This window comes from Python bivittatus, unplaced genomic scaffold, assembly GCF_059951505.1.
Source record: "Python bivittatus isolate LINGU-HERP-01145 unplaced genomic scaffold, Pbiv_v1 ctg000020_np1212, whole genome shotgun sequence".
Taxonomy (NCBI): Eukaryota; Metazoa; Chordata; class Lepidosauria; order Squamata; family Pythonidae; genus Python; species Python bivittatus.
This window is the reverse complement of record NW_028277030.1, coordinates 127190284-127211273: the sequence shown is the minus strand read 5'-3', so window position 1 is coordinate 127211273 and position 20990 is coordinate 127190284. Positions and strand designations below refer to the sequence as shown.

Sequence of the window (20990 nt, the reverse complement as noted above, 5' to 3'; positions counted from 1 at the left end):
ATGTTATTGTTCTTTCAGTCTAAGCCAGTGTTGTCCAAACTTGGCCACTTTAAGATGAGTGGACTGGCTGGGGAATTCTGAGTGGACTGGCTGGGGAATGGCTGGCTGGGGAATTCTGGGAGTTGAAGTCCACTCATCTTAAAGTGGCTAAGTTTGGACAACACTGGTCTAAGCGATAGCAATGAATCTTCGTCCTTAATCAAATAATATATGGATTGAAGTTGGATATAAAAATGTCTTCCTACATTCTCAAAGAACATACAGTAAGTGATTATTTCTTTACAATCTACAGGTCTTGCCTGAGGCTTGTCTGAGACTGATAAAAAAAGGTAAAACCTCTTTGAAATTGAGATCAACTTCTCATGACCACATGGACATGTCCATGCTATTTTCTTGTTAACAGTATAAAACCGGTTTGCCACTGACTTTTTCTGAGGTTTTTTTTTTTTTTTGATACCCTCTCTAGTCTAAGCCATGGGATTTCTTAGTAGTCCCGCATCCAAGTATTAACCACGTTAGACTTTTCTTTAAGATCAGCCATGGTTGGCTAGCAGCTGCTTCCCTACTGGGACAACTGAAGCTGATGTTACACCCCAACTAGCGTTACTAAGCATGTTTGTAATGAGAGCAAAGAATGGGATTAATGGTACAGAAGTAAAGGGCCTAGGCATGAGAGCGTTGCATTTTTGCATCTTAATACTCATTTATTTTCAAATCTTCATTGCTAGAAATGCACAGGTACAAGCTCACATCTGAACTACAGAGTGGCAGTAAGAGCAGTGAAGTGCTCAGACTTTTCTATTCTCATTGTGTCAAGAGGGGTGCTATCCAGTGGCCTTGGGTAAGATTGCCTGCTCCTTGTTAGAGAGCAGGAAGACCTGCTGTCTGGTTGTGGTGACTTGTTGCCACAGCATTTTGCTAATATTCACCATAGCTTTAACTCTTCACGGGCAGAGTCTGAAGTGGTGGCTGGAGTCACCTGTTGCCGTATTACCTGAAACTCCTTAACCTAGACTCCAGTGGAGTGGGTAGGGGCCAAATGCGCTTTCGCACTGATGGCTTGGATTCATTCCTGTTCAGACACCTTCAGGTGCTGGGATAATGGTGATGAGCTGAGTCTAGGAGGTAGTCAATGGTTCTTTGGGGTAGGGGCGATGGCAACTGCCCTTAAGGAAATGGTGGTGTCCTGACTCCAACCTTCTTTTTGGGAAAAAGTGAGAGAGTAGCCAGTTACAGCAAATCTTGAAGGAAGTTGATCATCTAAACCAGAGGCATCAAACGTGCGGCCCACAACACTCCCTAGTGTGGCCCGAGCCAGATTTAAATGCAGTTGGGGAATATTTAACAAAATAACATAAACATACAGTAAAACATAGATTATATTACATTTTAAAGCTAAATAATAATACGTTTAGTCGCCAGTCACGAAAACTCTGGGCTTGCAACTCACAAGGAGTCCTGCACAAGCTCACTGCCTTGGCTTAATTGCAGCAGCCAAGATTGCTTGGCACTGCCCCAGTGTGGGTTGAGCAGGAGCACCGTGTACCGGGAGTTCCCTCTCAGTCTGAGCTGCAGCACACCAAGTGACCTTGCCGCTGCAGTTAAGCTCAGGCAGCAAGCTTGGGCTTTTCCCTGGGCAGCAGGCAGGCAGGCAGCCTTGCACCGGCAGCCAACCTGCTCCAGACCCCAGAGCTTCCAGCACACGAAGGAACACCTCTCCCAAAACAGCTGAATTAATATCTCTACTGCCTTCAAAAAAGGGTGAATTTCCCTCCTCCCTCCAAAAGAGGGTGAATTTCCCTCCTCCCTCAAAAACAGGTTTAATTAATATTTGTTGAGTTTTGGGCTGCACAAGACCCAGGATCATTGGTAACTTTATTATTAATTTAAAAATTGAATTTTTTATAAAGTTTAAATATATCCAGAGGAAGAGGAAAAAATGGGGGGAAAATGAAAGAGAGAGGATAATCTAAATGTTTTTTGAATAATGCTTTTGATAAAATAGTTTCTGGCAAAAGATGCCAAGTTTCTAGCAATGAATATTAAATTAATTTTGAATCTTTTTTAGTGATGTTTTGTAATATTTTGAATCAATTCAATATTAAAATATAAAATTGTTTGCTTTTTATATATAACTACTTTCTACCTGATTTGTGTGCATGTATGCAACAAATATACAGTATATAAATACACATAAATATTGAAAACAGTAATAATTTGTAGTAATACATTTTTAATGTATTAGTTATATCTAGTTCCTATCTGATTTTAATGTGTTGACATATTAATAAACAAAGAAATATATAAACACATATGGTTTTCTAAGGCAGTATGTGACCTACAGGGTTCCTTATGTCCAGTTTAATGGCCCCCAGTAGTTTGACACTACTGATCAAAAACCTTTTCAGTCTGGATGCAGATCAAGGCAGAGGATGTAAACAGCACCAGTCATTCCAGTAGATGACCTTTGTCATGACCTGATACACAGCTCCACATCTCCATCTTGGGATGGGCTGCCGATGCTGTGGAAATCTTGACCCAACATCTGAAGGCTGTTAAAGCAAAACAGGCTGAAGCTGAACCCAAGCACAACAGGTTTGCTCAGAGGGGTTCTGTGCTGGTTCTAGTTGTAATTCTGGAAAGGGGAAAAGATGGCATTCCCTCTGAAGGAGCAGGCTTCAAGCTAGGGATTGTCCTAGGTTCATGGCTATGATTAGATAGGCAGGTGGAGGCCACCATCAGGGACCATTTGCCCAACATTAGTTGGTGCGCCAATTGAAGCTCTTTTTGGAGCGGGAGGCCCTGGCAAGAGTAACTCCCACACTTACCACCACAATTGGATTACCACAATGTATTCTACATAGGGCTGCCTTTGATTCCAAAAGCTACAATTGGTGCAAAATACAGCAGTCTGCTTGCTGGCAAATTAGAGCCATTATAGCCATGTAACACCCATGCAGAGGGCCCTAAGGTTGCTGCCCATAGGTTCCCAGGTTCAATTCAAAGTGCTGCTCTAGCCCATAAATCTCAACACGGCTTGACTCCTAAGTACCTTCAGGATCACATAGTCCTTGGGGAAATGACGCACCCGGTGTACACTCCCTAACAAAATCCCACATTACTGACAGGTTAAAAGGACAGGGGTAGTGGTCAGTGGTTTTTTTTTCCTCCCTTCTCTGTGGCCTCCCTAGAAAGTCAGATCAGCACCCATCCTAGGGGTCTTCTAGACACTAGTGAAAGCAGAGCTTTTTCAGAACACTTGAGGAATGATGAGGTATACCATCTATCTTATAGAAGAGCGTTAAGACCTGGTTCTGCCACCTAACATGGGGATCTAACGGGGGCTCGTATCACTGGGGTGGTTGGTGGTTTGAGGATGCTCTCTCTGTCTTTTAACCTTGTATATTTTTTTGGTAAAGATTTTTAACTGTTTTATTGCTTTTTCATTTGTAAGCCGCCTAGAATCACTTATACAGTGAGATGGGCAGCATGTGAATTTGATTAATAAATAAATAAAATAAATTATTGCAATATACTGTTTCCTTGTTCTTTATTATTGCTTTGGTTTTAATAGTTTATTGTTATAAATGTTTGGGAATCCATGCAGATTATGATGATATATAAAAAACAAATACATATTAAGATCCCAGTCCTTTGCAGAAGGTTCAGAGTTTTAAGCAATCTGGTACTTTCTGGATATATTGGACAAAGCTGACTGGAAACAATTAAGTTGTTATTTAATATACCAGAAGAATATCAAACTGGTAAAAATATAATTATTCTGATTTCTAGTCTTATCTCCGTGTTCCTGGAAAAATCAGTATCTTAAAACCAGGTCACCAAATAAATGGTTACATTAGTTATTATATAAAACTATCAATGATCTTAGCAGAGCATCATAATTGCTTGTCATCTACCTCATGTAACAAAGAGTTGCTTTGATTTATTGTTTTGTCTTCCTAGTACTTAACGCTCTGATTCCTTTCTTTCAAGAACTAGACTAACAAGCCTCCACTCTCTGCCCTCATCCATTTGCTCTTGGCATATGGCCAGATCTAAAATTCTGGCTTTTAAAATACTTACATTTGATAAACTTGGTTTACAATAAAATGTTGCAGCATATTCTCTTTCAGCAAAAAATGTTCATTTTTAGGTTATCTTAGATAGTCATGCCCTCTCTAGAATACAGGTAGTCCTCAACTTACAACCACAATTGGGACTGGAACTTCCATTGCTAAGCAATGTGGTCATTAAGTGAGTCATGCCCGATTTTACAACTTTTGCCACAGTCATTAAGTGAATCACCACAGTCGTTAAGCAAATCATGCAGTTAAGTGAATCTAACTTCCCCCACTGACTTTGTCAGAAGCCCCCTGGGAAGATCGCAAATGGCGATCGTGTGACCCCAGGATGCTGCAACTGTCATAAATACATGCCAGTTGCCAAGTGCCTGGATTCTGATCACGTGACCGTGGGGATACTGTGATAGTCATAAGTGTGAGGACCGATAGTCACTTTTTTCAGTGCTGTCATAACTTTGAACGGTCATTAAATGAATAGTCATAAGTCAAGGACTCCCTGTATTATAAACTATAAAGGGCTCAAGAAGAGTTGGCCCACTGTACCCTATTTTAAGCTTCTGTGTTTCTTTTCCTAGTGATTCAATTCAAAATAGGCTACATTTCTTCTTGCTGGATTGGGAGGTTTACTGTAGGTTTACATTTTTTATATATATATATATGTGTGTGTATGCGTGTGTGTGTGTGTATACTGTTAACATAGTTTTCAAATAACCAAAGCAACGTCTATATACACAGACATCACCACATGGAGTACACTGAAACCAAACTGACACTATTATCGGTCCAAGGAGGTGGAAGAATTCAGTTATAACAGCAAAGACCCGGCCAGGGATTAACTGAAGAACAGATCACAGACTGCTCATGTGCAAGGTCCAAGTTAAGCTAAAGAAGAAGACAACAGACAACCAGTTTCCACAATATGATCTTGAGCATATGCCTACCATTTTCAAGAACATTGGGAATTGCTCTGAAGTCCTGAACGTCATGGACAGGGAACCAGAGGAACCCTGGAATGAAATCAATTTGTGAAAAAAGACTGCCAAAGATAAAGAAACAGAACAAAGCAAACCGGAAGTCAGAACAAATGGTGGAAACTGCCAAGAGAAGCCAAACTTAGGAAAGGCAAAGATCTCAGGAACAAGCTTAACAAAGAATTTCAGAGAGCAATTAGAACAGATGAGAGGCAATATTTTAATCTGTAAAGACATCAAAGATGGAAAAACAAAGTAAGTTTTCCAAAAGATCTCTGAACTCAGAAGGGAGGTTTGAACCCCAGATTGGTTTGCTAAAGGATGCTAATGGACAGATAGTAACTAATTCAAAGAAGATCAAATAAAGACGGAAGGAGTATACTTGAAGTCTGACAGAAGGGATGTCAACATCCAAAATATTTTAGAAGATATTCTTAATTTTCAAGAACCACTAATACTAGAAGATGACATTAGATGCGCACTTCAATCATTACCAAGTTGGAAAGCTACAGGAACTGATGGGATTGTCAGAACCCACTGAAATATGGCAAGCAACAGAAGAAGAATCAGTAAAGGTTCTAACCAAACTATGCCAGCAAATCTGGAGAATGACACAGTGGCCAACCGATTGGAAGAAGTCAATCTACATTCCAATAAAAAAAAGGAGACTTAACAGAGTGTGCAAACTATTGTACAATACCCTTATTTTACATGCTAGCAAAATAATGCTTAGGATCATCCAACCCAGATTAGAGCCATACATGAAAAGGGAAATGCCAGATGTTCAAGCTAGTTTTAGAAAAGGTCAAGGAATAAAAGACATTATTGCTGATGCATGCTGGATAATTGTGAAATTAATTACCACTAAAGACCGCCATTGGAAGGACTGATAATGAAGCTCAAGCTCAAGCTCAGATACTTTGGTCACCTAATGCAAAGAGAGGAGTCTTTGGAAAAGACCCTGATGCTGGGAAAGATTGAAGGCAAAAGGAGAAGAGGACGGCAGAGGATGAGATGGTTAGATAGCATCACTGAAGCAATGAGCATGAAACTGAGCAAACTCAGGGAGGCAGTGAAGGGCAGGAAGGCCTGGCGCAATATGGTTCATGGAGTCATGAAGAGTCGGACACGACTTAACGACTGAACAACAACAAAAAAGACCGCCCAAAAGAAGTCAGCATGTGCTTTGCTGATTATACAAAGACCTTCCATTGTGTCAACCATATCAAGCTGTGGCATGTTTTTAGGAAAATAGGAATCCCAGAACATCTTTTTTTAATTAGAAGTTTTTAATCTAATAAAACACACAAAACAAACCAGATAGAAAATAAGAGATAGAGAAAAAAGAAATTGAAAACAAAAAAACCAAAAACATACAATTGTGCTTTCCACCCTTCTTTCTATCAAGTAATCGTCATCTTAAACTTTTTCCCAACCTCTTAGTTTTAGGAATCCCAGAACATTTCATTGCCCTCATGCAAAACCTATACGCAAGTCAGGAAGCCACAGTACGGACAGAACATGGCAAAACAGACTGGCTGCACATCAACAAAGAAGTGAGACAAGGCTGTTTACTCTCCCCTTATTTAGTCACCCTTCATGCCTATGATAGGATCCCAATTAAGTTAAGGTACAAACCACAGACCAGGAGGCTGAATACTTTTCCTTTGATATGTACACAAGGTTGTTTATTATACCAAATACACAGTTCTAATGTGTGTGGTGGATTGCAGAAGAGAGCAAGGTTCTCAGGAAGGAGGGGACACATTCCAAGAAGGGCAGAGAGACAAGAGACAACCCAGTCCGGAGCTGGAGCGTGGGAAGTATAAGAGGTTTAGAATAGCCACTCCCTAGAATCTCCCAGAGTATATCTACTAGTTGTAGCAGTAGAGATTTGTCTAGCAAGATTTTGTCTTTATGGTGCAAGCAATAAAGGAACTGAACTCAGTTGGACTGTTTCCCTGTTGTTCTTGGGCTGGGCCTGACAGTATGTTAAACCTAATACATACAACTAATCTACTTTCAGTTCCTATTAATATATTTATAAGTGATAATGTTATATCTATAAGTGATAATCTTTAACAAAATTACAAATTTCCATTTTACCCTGTGTTCTTAATTACCCATCTTTTCTAGCACTAAAGGCAGTAATACCACAGTTCTTTCCTAGTCTTCACCTTTAAAGACTGGGAATTCTGTTCCTTTTACTCAGGGCTTAACATCCTTTCACCTTACACTTAGCCCTATATTATCTTCCACTGTCAGCAGTAAGTCCTGCTGAAGTTTAGCCTTGTCTGTGTTTCCTTTTACTGAGTTGCTTCTCTGTCTCTCAGTCCTCATCAGTTTGTAGGAGGGAGAAAACAATTACTTGTTGCTGGCTGACTGTAGCTGATTCTGCATTTTTGGAAGGCTTACGAGTCTGTAAGGCTCTGCTACTCCTTTCACAGCTGGAGTAGCTTCAGAGTCATGTTACTCACTCCATCAACTGTTTTAGTTTCACCTCCTCCCCACACAACTGGCTTCTTTAGTTCTCCAGCACAATCACCTTTCTCTCTTCCACCCACACCCAGCACCTTTTATTTCTCTTTTCTCCCTGCAGTATAGGTGTGGTCCTTTGCTCTCTTAAAGTCCCAAGGAACACAAACCATAAGGAAGGAAAGCTCATATCCACAGCCTTGAGTCTTTCCTTCCACATATATATATAATGAAAGAAGCTAGATTAGAAGACGATGAGTCTGTTTTTAAAATTGGAAGAAGAAACATCAGTAACCTGCTGTTACTGTTACAATACACACGTACACATACACATATTTTAGATATGTCAATTTCTAGTTTCCCCCAATAAATTATTCCCCTTAATTCACAGAAAGATGTATGTTGAAAAGGACAATTTCCAATATGAAGACAGTACATTAGTGAGAAGTAGCTATGGAGTTACTTATTATAGGAGAATTACAAAGAGTTTCATCTATACCTCCAGACCTTTTTTTCCAAAGTACATCAGCTGGGCTTCTAGACCATTTACTCTTTGCTTAGACTTGGAATCTTGATTATGAATAAATGATAATCCAGGCTTTTCACTAGAGATCACATGTACTTACATATGATATTATCAGCAAGAGATGACTACAGGAGACCTCAACAAGCCCTATTTCTTGAATGTGATTCTTGGATTGAGGCAAAGAGACAGTGGGGAAAACTACACAGAGTATCTGTAGCCGGTCCCAGCTTCCCCTTCTTATTCTTTAGAAGTCTAAAGCGCTGTTTCGATAGGAATCCATGAGGTGCTTTATTGGTGTTGTTGTTTTTGTTTATAAATGTGATTTCTAAAGCAGCTTTCCATCCATTACATATCCCTTCTGGAAGGTTTTCGATCAGGATGGAAACCTATGACCTTTCAGATGTTGCTGAACTACAGTTCCAAGCACTCTCAAGGCCAATACTGAGATGTTTGGAACTGTACTTTAGTTCTCCAATCCTGTTCTAGATTGCTTAAGGAGGCTTCAAGGTCTCATTACCAGTGTTTGGTTTTCTTCTGAAGAAAGTTAAGTTCAGTGAATTGTTTAAATATCATCATCCCATACAGCCTAAAAAAGTTGCTCTTTATTAATTGGCAATGAATTAATGAGCAGCATTTGAATCAAACTTAGCAATTTAGTGAAGCTAGCTGGCACACACCAAGGAAAGAGTGTACTTACATCTCATTCACTTTATCTTCTGGACCTTGCACTTGTCCAGTAACCGTCCCTTGTCTGGTATTTTTAACCCAGCCAACTACACCTGCTTTCCTAGCTTTATCCTCTGTGTACTGGTTTGGAAAACAAACAAACAGAAGAAGAAATATTCAGCATGCATTTAGTACTCAAAACTGTGATAAAACAGTTCAATCTCAAAACTTCAGTTTTATTCAGTATGATTTGCTTCTTAATGGCCCAGCTTTTCTGTAAATATTCTGTAAATATGTGTAGGGTGGTCTAAAAATTATATTCAGAGCATCTTCCAAAAATAAGAGACATGAGAATGTTAAAGAGTCACACAGGTGTTTGAACAACTTAAAAGGAGAGAATCAATAGATTGAAATCAATTTAACAGCAACAACATTAATTCAACTTCAAAATAAAATAAAATAAAATAGCATTAAGTAGGTATCAGACTTCCCTCCTAATGATCTGGACTGAAAGTTTTTTACACAAAGAACAAGTCTCTCAGAGTTCTGATTAGTAATACTTATTTAGAAGAAGGGGTAAGCTTACAGTACAAGAATTCCAGGGTGTACTTTATCTTCCATGAGAAACCTACATATAAGCATTTTGATGTGGCAATTCTGTGTGTTCTTTGTTGGGTTAATTAGTTATTTATTTAATGAATTTGTAAGGCTGGCCAACTAAAAAGAAAATGACTCTGGGCAGTGTATAACAAAAGTAAACAACGAAAACACCATACATTAAAAAATCACCCAGGATATAAAATACAGAACATAAAATGGCAACCAAATGCAATAACTGAACAACCAAACAGAGACTCCACTCAGTTGGATACAAATGCATGGAGAAAAACCCAGGTCTTCATGGCTTTTCTAAAGGCGTGCAGAGTTGGGGCCTGTCATATATCTTCCTAGGTCCCATAAGACAGCAATGTTTAAATGAAGGCACTTTGAATATGTCCTTCCTGTGGGAACATGTGGACAAATATCCTTGGCAGAAAGCAGTCCCACAAGTAGCCTGGTCCTATGCCATGTAGGGCTTTAAAGGTGATAATCAGCACCTTGAATCACATCTGGAACTCTTCTGGAAGCCAATGTAGATTGTGGAGTAGTGGTGTCACACGGGTGTAATGACCTGTACCCATAACTATCCATGCTGCTGCATTCTGGACAAACTAAAGCTTCCAGATGGTCTTCAAGGACAGCCTCATGTAGACTTCACTGCAATCATTCAGTCAGGAGGTGATTAAGGCATAAGTGATCCTGAGCAAGGCCTCCTAGTCCAGGAACAGGTGCAACTGGCACCCAAAATTCAGTTGTGCAAAGGTCCCTCTGGCCACAGCTGCCATCTGCTCTCTAAGCAGGAGCTGAGAGCCCAGGAGGACCCTCAGCGTGCACACCAAGAACTAATGATAGAAACACTCTGGTTCCTGGATCTGGGGGACCTAAAACCTATACCTACACCATCTTTGCAGGGTTAAGTGTCAACCTGTTCTTCCCCATCCAGACCCTTGTAGCTTCCAGACACTAGGACAGAACCTCAACAGCTTCACTTGGATGGCTGGGGACAGAAATGTACAATGGTGTATCATTAGTGTACTGTTGATACTTCACTCTGTATCAATGGAGGACCTTGCCCAGTGGCTTCATGTATATATTAAAAAAGAGGCAGGAGAAGGTAGAGCCCTGAGCACCAGTATGGATCCATTTTATTCTACTTTGGTCATCACACTTTACAAAAGATTCAGGCAAATTAGAACAGGTTCAGAGAAGGCCAATGAACTTGATCAAGGGACTGGAAACTAAATCCTTTGGAGAGAGATTGAAGGAGCTGAATACTCTTGAGAAAAAATGACTAAGGTAAATATGATAGCATTCTTCACATATCTGAAAGGCTGTCACACAAAAGAAGTTCAATATCTGTTTTCTTTCATTCCATAGTGCAAGAGCCAGAATACTGGATTTTAAGTTAGAGGAAGTAGATTGCAATTAAATGTTATAAAATCATCCTATTGGTAAAAGCAGTTAAACAGAGGAACCAATTACTCAGAAAGATTAGAGGTTTTCTTTCAATGGATATGTTCAGGCAGAAGCTTGACAGTAATCTTTCTGGGATGTTTTAATCTGGATTCCTACACTGGTAGGGGTTGGATTCAGTGATCTAAATGGCCCCTTCCAATTCTATAATCTAGGCTAAATATTCTTCTCCAAAATGTGCTTTTGAAAGAGAAAGAGACATACACGTTTTAATTTGGTGTTTGGTACTTATTCAAAAGTATTTAATGATGAGAAGCGTATACTCTTATTTTTCATACTTGAAGTTTGTAAGAAGTTATGTATATCCCACATGGAAGGCTTTTACGAATTAATTATGTTCATCAATTATATTTGCTGAATTAATTACTTTGGATTGCAAAGAGCACAGCACATACAATGGCACCCAACAAGAACATTGCCAAATACGTTATTTTACCTAGAACCGCTTGCTACCCTTGCATTTCTCCACATCTTTCTCATAATAATTAAGACTAAATCTATGCATGCAGCAGACAGTGTGGTAGCATGCTGAAACAGAAAGCTGGCCAGTAGCATACAGAATTACAAACACTATTACATGCTGAGGATACTGCCTTAAATGGCAGGAGAAAAATTCGAAGACAAAATTGACTTATAAGGAGCACAACACCAGAACATGCAAACACAGTCTGGATCAGGCCTCTTAAAATCCTCCATCAGGCTACTGTACAGTAAATTCCTTCTTCTCTCACCAATCCTTATGCTCCATCCCTTTATATTCCCTGCTGTTGTTTGAAAGAAAAGTATAATGCCTAGAATCCAGTCTGTATTAGGAAAGTATTTGGGTATATTCCCACATTTTCAGAGATTTGTTTCCTTGATCACCTGTCATCAGTTTTTTATGGAACTTTGCTGCCTCCGTGTGTGTGAAAACTCATTTTTATTTTGGCCTAGTATGACAAGATATGATCACCCGAATGCAGTTTTAGAAAAAAGAGAAGCGACATTTAGCGAATGGGGCATGTGTTATAAGGGTGAATTTGATGTTGTATTCTATTTCTCTGCTGCTTTTTAAAAATAAAAATATAAAGTAATTTTGGGTATGTGTTAATGCAACTGAAGAGGCAATTGAAGTGAAAATACAAAGCAATATAAATGAAAACTGAGGAAATGTACCCATAACCTATTTATAGGGTTTACTGCATATTTGGGAATAGTATACCCAGATACTGTAGGTGTGAGTCCTCTCCCTTCCCCCCACTAGCATATCAACATGGGAAGGGGGGAGGGAGGGAAAGGGAAAATAAATAGAAAATCTCATTAGCTGCTGATTTTACCAGTTATCTAGAATATAAAAAAATGACCAGAAAGGGCTTTATACAAATTTCTGCAGAAAACCTGAAGCAAATAACAAAAAAACTACCATATAGGAATGAATACATAGCCCAGCCGCATCTGATTTGAAACATCAAATTTCAAAAAACAGTTTGCGTGTAGCACAGCACAGATAACCACTATACAGTAAACACAGGTCTAGTTTAGGGCATCAAGAATATGACAAGACTTTTGCTACTACGCTCTGTTTTCTCTAGATACACTGTCTTAATCAAAAGTCTCCAATGAACCACAGCACATAAACTCTGCAAATACTGTTATAAAATTTAGGATCTGAACTATGGTTTGTAGTTGCTTTAAGATCCTGGTTTCTTCTGAGCCTGGTGCTTACAATTTCCAAGATAAAACATAAGGGATGCTTCTATGGCAGGAGAGAGGAAAATCATACACTGAACAAATATTCATCTGAATTTATTTTTTTTTTAAGTGAGAACCAAGTAACTGCGTAATTTGCACTATGTGCCCAAAACAATTTGGACTAAGTCCATTCAGATGGTTATATTGCATTTTACTCATAAAGTTCTGAAATTACTTTTTTATTTGAAAGAATTAGTTATCTTTTTTGCAGCCAAATCCTGCAGGCTTTTCAGAAACAGAAACTGTACCTCATCACATTCCTGTTGATCTTCTCGCCACTGCAAAGCCATTTCTAATGCACTATAGGCTTTAGAGTGTGAGGGTCCAGGAATAGCAACAGTGTTACAAATATTTTCAGCATCAAAGTTCTCATTTTTGAAATCTGTGAATTTCTGTTTCAAGCACTGAGTACCGGGCTTTTTTGCACATTTCATTGTTTTCGGTTTCTTTTTGCCATTTTCACTGCTCATTGCTGAGAAATAATGCAAAAGGATGTCTTTGTTTCTCTTCAGTTGTGAAACTGGGGATGTCCCAATTCCAAACTCCTCTGCTAACACTGTCGCAATTTCACCTTTTTCCAACCTTTCAACAACCTTTATTTTGCTTTGGAAAGTGAACACAGTCCATTTACGTTTCTCAGTCATTGTGAAAAATGGGCTCTTGCTCATCTGTAATCCTTCCATGTTGCACAATCTTAAGTATAGGTAATGGGAAATGCAAGATTCCTGTGTAAGTCCGTGTGACCTTTGTATAGCACTTACATTCATACGCACGTACCTCTTTTCTTTTCTCACGTGGCTGAATATATATTACGTTACTTATACAACTAATGTTCATAAAATCAGGGTTCTACTGCAAAAGGGTTTCCATTAAAGCATACTCTACAGTCATATGATACTTAACTGTCCAGATTAACTGAGAAAACTTGGCATTGCAGATTCCTGAAGTCTCTGCACAGGCTTTCTATTTTTACTCTCAAAAATGTTATAGAGAAGTGATGCAAAAATGATGTACTTCGTGTTGCCTTACCATTCTGAAACAAACCCCTGGGAAAGAAGAATACAAAGAAAATAAAACAATAAATACTTGCTCAAACTAGTGGAGCAACATTTCATTTGCATTTATGAAACATGCTAGAGGCATTATATCAACTGCCAGAAGACGGCCAGACAATTTTTATTTTGATAGAAGGTTTTGTAAATTGAAAAGTGATGAAGAGTAACACCTGTTGGGAAACAAAGATAACCGATAAAGCAGCTGGTGGAGCAAGTGAGATCCAGATGAGCAACTGAATTCAGTGGATGATGGCTCAACTGGGCTCTCTGTTAATAGTTACACATCCGGGTTATGGAGCAGCATTTGGGGCTAAGTGTAATATTGGAAAATTTCTCACTATGATATTCAGTTGTTTTTGCTAAAATTGTTCTGTACTGCTTTACTCGCTTCTTTCTTTTGGGATCATACAACAAAACAAAACATATAAAAAAGCTTATCATCTGTGTTTTTATTATGCTACTTGGCTGCTCCTCTATTGATTTTACTCAGCTATGATACAGGGTAGGAAAGGAATAATAAAATAATAAATTGAATTAACTTTCATTTATGTAAATATGTTTAAGATCAAGTTTTCCAACTTATATAATTACAACTCACAAATTGAATAACTATAATGTTAATTTAGCAATTAATGAAATTGTAGTATAATTGTTTTTATGTCATATAGATAGAAAATGTTTAAATCAGAACTATTACATAGATTACATATGATGATGATACAGATATAGATATAGATATATTGCACTACAGCTGCTGTAATCTTGGAGATGCTTGGCTACACAATCAAGAAGAATAGCAGTACATACTCTCCCTGGAAAGTGAGTTTGGAGGCTAAGATCAAGGCAACTTGGAGAGAAGTTAGTAAGCTAGTGAAACTACAGACGAGATTAAGGATAAGACTTGATGGGTCTGACTCCATCTGAAGCCCTAGAGACTGCTAAACAAAGGCTCACAGCACTGGCTACCAGGCTAAGGAGATACACTAGAGAAGCAGAGGCCAAAAAGATAAATGCCCTGTTCTCCAAAGAACCATCCAAAGTGTACTCCCAACTGCAGTGCAACCACACAGTAACAGCAGAGCCACCAACAGCTGAAACTGAACAGTACTGGAAGAACACATGGGAGAAAGAGAAGACACATATCATCAGTGCAAAGTGGCTGCAGGACCTGAGAGCAAACCACAGCAATCTCCCAGAACAGGAACCAGTCACCATCACAGTAGCAGACATCCAACAGCAGATCAAGAACATGAAAAGCTGGACAGCACCTGGCCCAGACATGATCCACCTACTAGCAAAAGAAACTAACAGCAGTGCATAAATGCCTAGTGGCACAGATGAACAAGCTGCTATCAGCAGGCTCCCACCCAAACTGGCTAACACAAGGAAGGACAGTGCTGATCATGAAAGACTCTCACAAGGGGATAGCACCATCCAACTACCAGCCAATAACCTGCCTTCCCACAACATGGAAAGTCTTATCAAGTATCATAGCTGCCAAACTACAGGACCATACAGGCCAGTACATGAGCCCAGCTCAGAAGGGCACTGGGAACAACACCAGAGGCTCAAAACATCTGCTGCCCATAGATAGAGCAGTCACCTGAGACTCAAGGTCTAGACAAACCAATCTGAGCACAGCCTGGATTGACTACAGAAAAACCTATGACTCAGTGATACACACATGGATCTGTGAATGCCTGGCACTATACAAAGTCAACAGGACACTAAGGACCTTCCTCAAGAACTCAATGGGACTGTGGAAGACAACACTGGAAGTCAACTCAAGACAGCTCACACAAGTGGCCATCAAGTGCAACATATACCAAGGTGATGCACTGTCCCCACTGCTGTTCTGCATAGGCTTGAACCCCCTCAGCCAAATAATCACAAGGACTGGATACAGATACATGTTCAAGAGTGGAGCTACCATCAGCCACCTCCTCTACATGGATGACATCAAGCTGTATGCTAAGAGTGAACAAGACATTGACTCGCTGAGCCACCTGACACAGATCTACAGTGAGGACATTGGGATGTTATTTGGACTGGAGAGAAGTGTGGCCAGATGGTAGTAAAGAGAGGGAAGGTAGTTAGGACTGATGGGGTGGAACTACCAGCGGGCCACATAGCAGACATAAAGACCAGCTACAAGTATCTTGGTATCCCATAGTCACATGAGAACCACAATGCGGAGGCAAGGAAGACAGCAACATCCAAGTTCCACCAAAGGATAAGACAGGTCCTGAAGAGCCAGCTAAATGGGAAAAACAAGATCCATGCCATTAACATGTATACCCTGCCAGTTATCAGATACCCTGCCGGTATAGTGAGCTGGCCAAAGGAGGACATAGAGGTTGCCAATGTGAAAACCTGGAAGCTCCTCACAATGTACAGAGGTTTCCACCCCAAGTCCAACACCCAGAGACTTTACATCAGCTGGAAAGAGTGTGGGAGGGGTCTGGTGAGTATCAAAGCCACTGTCCTGGACGAAACCCAGAGCATCCAGGAGTACATCAATAAGATGGCATTCAAAGATGAGCTGCTGAGAGAATGCCTGAGGGAGCAGCAGACATGGGAGGAAGTTCAAGCAGAGGAAGTACCATGGCAAGACAAGCCCCTTCATGGGATGTACCACTGACAGATAGCTGAGATGGCTGACATCCCATTACTTCCCCAAGCTGCACCTCTCATTCCTTCCCTAAAGCTTGCGTCCCATTCTTGCAAGACCTGGGGAAGACCAGAAAGTTTCCAAATGATCATGAGAATGGGACACTGGCCTGCAGAAGGTATGGGACATGCAGCTTTGGGAAGGAACAGGACGATGGGATGACAGCTTTAGGGAAGAAATGAGAGGCATAACTTGGGGAAGGAACGGGACAGTAGCTTGTAGAAGGTATGGGACGCGTGGCTTGGGGAAAGAATGGGACAATGGGATGACAGCTTTAGGGAAGGAATGAGAGGCATGGCTTGGGGAATAGTGTGAGGCGGCAAAGGCCAGTGGTGTGGGGCTTGAAGTGTCATTTCTCAATGGCAGTGGCAGTGCTGGGGCTGAAGGCAAGGCCTGGGGATGGTGGCAGCTGGCTGTGGCTGCTGAAGACCTCAGGCCTCTACTTCAGTCCTGGCCCCGACACTGCCACCAATGAGTGCTGCTGTGCAGGATGGCCAAAAGGGCATAGATGGGGGAATAGATGAGTGTGGGTGAGCTGCCAAGCACCTGAATTTTGATCACATGACCACAGGGGCACTGCAATGGCCGTATCTTCAGGCACAGGTAGTAAATCCATTTTTTCAGTGCCTCCGTGTTAGAAGGAGTGTGGCATAAGACATGGAATATGGAAAGGTGTTACATGATCCGGCACACCCTTATTTGGTCAAGTACCTCTCACAAAAAGATTGAAATCAAGGAGGAGCTTTTTAGATTGCGCTGAGGAGATTGCTGCCACACCTTAAACAGAGCGATTAAAAAGATGGAAATCCCAAGTAAAACATCTTTACGATTGGATAGAACCGCCTGAGGAGTTCCCTGGAGGTTCAGAGGAGGAGTGGACAGTTTGAGATGTTTAAATAGCTGGTGCACTGGTTTGGGTAGAACTAAAGATCAAATGGAAAAATGGGGGTTTCTTCCTGAGGACAAGGATATTTATTGTGAATGTGGCGCTATTCAAACAATTATCCATCTTTTGCAGTGCCCCTTGGGACCAACATGCACACAGAATGACTTGCTGGTCGGAAATACCTTTGCCATCAACGTGGCCCAGCATTGGGCAAGAATTATGTAAATCTATGTTTTTATTAAAGTTTTTAATTTTTTAAAATTTAGATTAATAATGACCTCCCTTCCAGTTCCTGCATTTCTGACACGAGACGAGACGAGATGAGCACCTCTGTAATTTCAAACAGTCGCTGAATGGTTATTAAGTGAGGACTACCTGTAGTGGTGCTAAGTGACAGCAACATCAGGAAGGAGGAATATGAGAAGCTGGAGAAGTACCAGGGTCTGAAGGAGGAACTAGAGAGGATGTGGAAAGTAGTGGTCCCCGTGGTGGTAGGAGCACTCGGGGCTGTGACTCCTAAGCAGGGAGAGTGGTTCCAGCAGATCCCAGAAACAACATCAGAGCTCTCTGCTCAGAAGAGTGCATTGCTAGGAACACTAAGATATTGCACAGAACCCTCGAACTCCCAGGTCTCTGGTAAAGGACCCCAGATTGAGGAAGAGGAGAATATTTATAAACACGCACACACACAGCGCATGCAATTTTATAAGATGTATCCAAGTTATTATATAGCAATTCAGAAGTACTGATATACTATATGGCTTCACAAGTACATGTGAAGAGACATATTCTCCATTCCACATCTTTTAGATCTGGATCTCAGCTATATACTTTCATGTTCTTACAATGCTGGACTCCTAACTGTGGTATGCCCTACATAGAAGCCCAGTTGGTGTCTATTTTTATATTATTTCACTGCCAGGAAAATATTTTTCCTATGTTTTTATGGTTATGTTATTACACTCAATTTTAATCTTCCACTTTTCATTTTAAACTGCTTAAGTCATACATTTTGTTTTTAGTTTTAAGTTATTCCTTTGTTATAAGTTATATGTTTTGTTTTTAAGTTGTTCCTTTGTTTTAAATTATGGATAGTGCATTTTTAGTTCTATTTTTATAATTGTGGTTTTAACTGTTTGCTCCCTACATCAGAGGGGGCATCTTTTGGTGGGCAGGGCCACACTTAGCTCTTTCTAGACAGGAAGAGCTGCAGGATGATTTATATAAATAAGCAGCACCAAGTTTTTTTTTTTCTTTCTGGGTTTGTGTGTGCAGTCCTAAAATTGCAATGAAAGAATCTTTGATTCAAGTATTCTTGGTAAACTGTTTTTATATTCAGGGAGCTCAATTGTACCGACAGAAGTCCTACACAGTGCATAAACACAGAACATTTCAGCTGCAATTCTACAATAATTTTATTCAGAATGACTGGTTTTGAGCTCAGGAGGACATCTAAGAAAATAAGCAAAGGACTGAAATATCCCTGAAAATATACGGCCAAAACATTGTAGGAATGCTCACAGATACTATCCTTAATCGCTGCTCAAATAAGATTTCTTTACAGTGCTTTCTCTGAGGCAGAGAACACTTACTATAGATCAAACTGTGCCTGTTCCTACACCACTTTGTATCTCAGTGAAGTGTGTTTGTGCAGTTTTGAAACATGGTTGATGCAGGTAAATCCCTTATGTATAAAATGCATTAAGAAAAAGACTCTTCTGCTGATTAGCTTTTGCATGAAGGAGGATTTAATAACGTAATCCTTTACTGCCAGTCTGAAATGATATATCCCCGAAAACAGTTCTTAAAACACAAACTACTCCTCGTAAGCAGTTGAGCAGCCCTCCTGCGAAGACAGCATAGGAAGTAACCGTTCTCGCAACCGGGGCAGCGTTGAGGGAGCGGGGGCGGGGGGATGGAAATTGCCAGTGCCCTTCCTGCATCCGCCCCGCACGTGTATTACGCTAAGATCCTTGCCGGCTCTTCAATTCACTTCTGAGACACACTGAGCACGGAAGCTCTTTTGAGCATGCACGGCCAGCATGATTTGGCAGTTAAACTCGCTTTATACAACGGTTCTCCTTGCCAGTTTTTCTCCGTAACCCGAGAGGGTAGCTCACGCGCTCTGAAGCTATTTTTGCCAAAGCAGTTCTCTCCCCGCGGCCCCTTTCCTTCCCTAATAGTTAGCTTTCGCATTCTTCTCCGCTGCTCACCTTGAACCCGGCCGAATACCTCGTAATCCACCGATTTGAAGATCCGAGACATGATACCTGCAGGGAGAAAAGAAGCGTCACCCCCACTAGGAAAGGACTGAGAGCAAGCGACTGTCAGCGAGACTCAGCGGGCAGAGGCCGCGACGGAGACTCACAAGGCTCAAGATTCACTAGAGGGCGATCGCCCACCCGGCTAATCCCGGTCAATTCAGTAGGCTGAATCTCTCTCTCTTAAAAAAAAAAAAGGAGTATTTTAGGGGAAACTTTAAAGAGTTTTGCTCGACGTAACTTGTTCTTTCCCTTAAACTCTATTAGAACTGGGCATAGGGAAGTGAAACAATCCTCAAACTAAGGAGAACAAGTGAGATCCCTATGAACTCCTGAAAAAGAAACTTTGCAGTGCCTGCATTCCTCTTTCTTCCCCATTCTTTTTTCTTTTGAATGATGGATGTTAAATTGGATGCCTGCTGATTGTTTAATGCATGTACTATCCATTCTCTCCTTATGTGTGAATCCTCAAAAGTTTGAAGGGCTGCATCAAGGCCTAGTGTGTATACAAACCATTATCTGATTGATAACCCTGAAAACCAGGACAACCTTCATAGGCGGAGGGCTGAAAGATATAAAAGCTGGGACTGTAGGACTGGAATTAGCATGAATTGATGTATATATAGTAGAATGTGATAGAGAGACGAGACTATTTAAGAATGGTATTTTTTTCTAATGTTACACCTGTATGATCCATTTAGTATCCGAAGTCTGCCCAAAATTCCCAGGTGATGTGTAACTAGGAGACTTTGATGGAAAAAGAGCCAAAACTTCCATAGGAATGTTATTCTGTTACCTATTCTGGGGGGGGGAAATGTGTATTTTGAAAATAACTTGGAATGTCCATTTCTCAGCCACCCAAATAAAGCAACTACATCAGCTACACATAACTGGAAATCTTTGATACAATAAGACTGGCAGAAGTCATATTCTGCGATGTATTTTGGTAAAAAAAAAAAAGTGTATTTTGGGAGATGGCTCAAAATGTCTCTTTCAAGTGAGGCAAACTGACCAGATTGTATTCATCACATACACCCACTCTTTGTTTAGCAACTACCTCAGTTAGCCATCATTAACAAATATGACAGTAATAAAAACATTCTGACCAATGCAGGCATTTATGACCAAATTTCATTCATCTGACCACAATGTACTCCAGAATGAGAGTAACGGTGTAGCTGTATGAGAGAATTTTATCTGAATGAGATGGCAGCAACCAGTGATCTTCATAGCATCTCTCTCTCTGTCTCTGTGTCATGTGTTCACTTAGTGACCATTTTGCTTAACAACCTGGTTGTTGTAACGGAACTCAGTTGCTAAATGAGGAGTGGGTATAACTAGATCATGTAAAATAAGACAGAAATCTTCCCCCAAAATCAGATTCTGCTACCTGTTCTAGCCAAAAGTCCATTTTGGAAAACAACCCAGATACCTACTTCCCAGACAACCAAGTCAATGAAATCTCACTGGTCACACATGAATTATAGGTTTTTTCATTAAAATGCTGATTTCCCAGACAGCCACACTAAGTCATCAGTCATGTATAACTAGTAGGCCTTGCTGTGTTAAGATCTAAAACATTCATGGGAAAAG

The 20990-nt window shown here is 40.4% G+C and overlaps 1 protein-coding gene across 2 annotated transcripts in view; it reads right to left on the bottom strand.

Annotated features, from left to right (window-relative positions):
* The window catches only part of ACYP2 (acylphosphatase 2), a 65186-nt gene extending 44926 nt beyond the window's left edge, over positions 1–20260 (bottom strand). Inside the window, exons 1-3 of one of the 2 annotated variants that reach the window (XM_025165169.2) lie at positions 19350–20260; positions 13554–13570; positions 8752–8861 (exon numbers count right to left, since the gene is read on the bottom strand). In XM_025165169.2, the coding sequence (XP_025020937.1) occupies positions 8752–8861; positions 13554–13570; positions 19350–19401 (179 nt within the window). In that variant the 5' untranslated portion in view covers positions 19402–20260. The remainder of the gene's footprint in view (positions 1–8751; positions 8862–13553; positions 13571–19349) is intronic. The other variant, XM_007425794.3, reaches the window with a different exon arrangement.
* Positions 20261–20990: the final 730 nt, after the last annotated feature.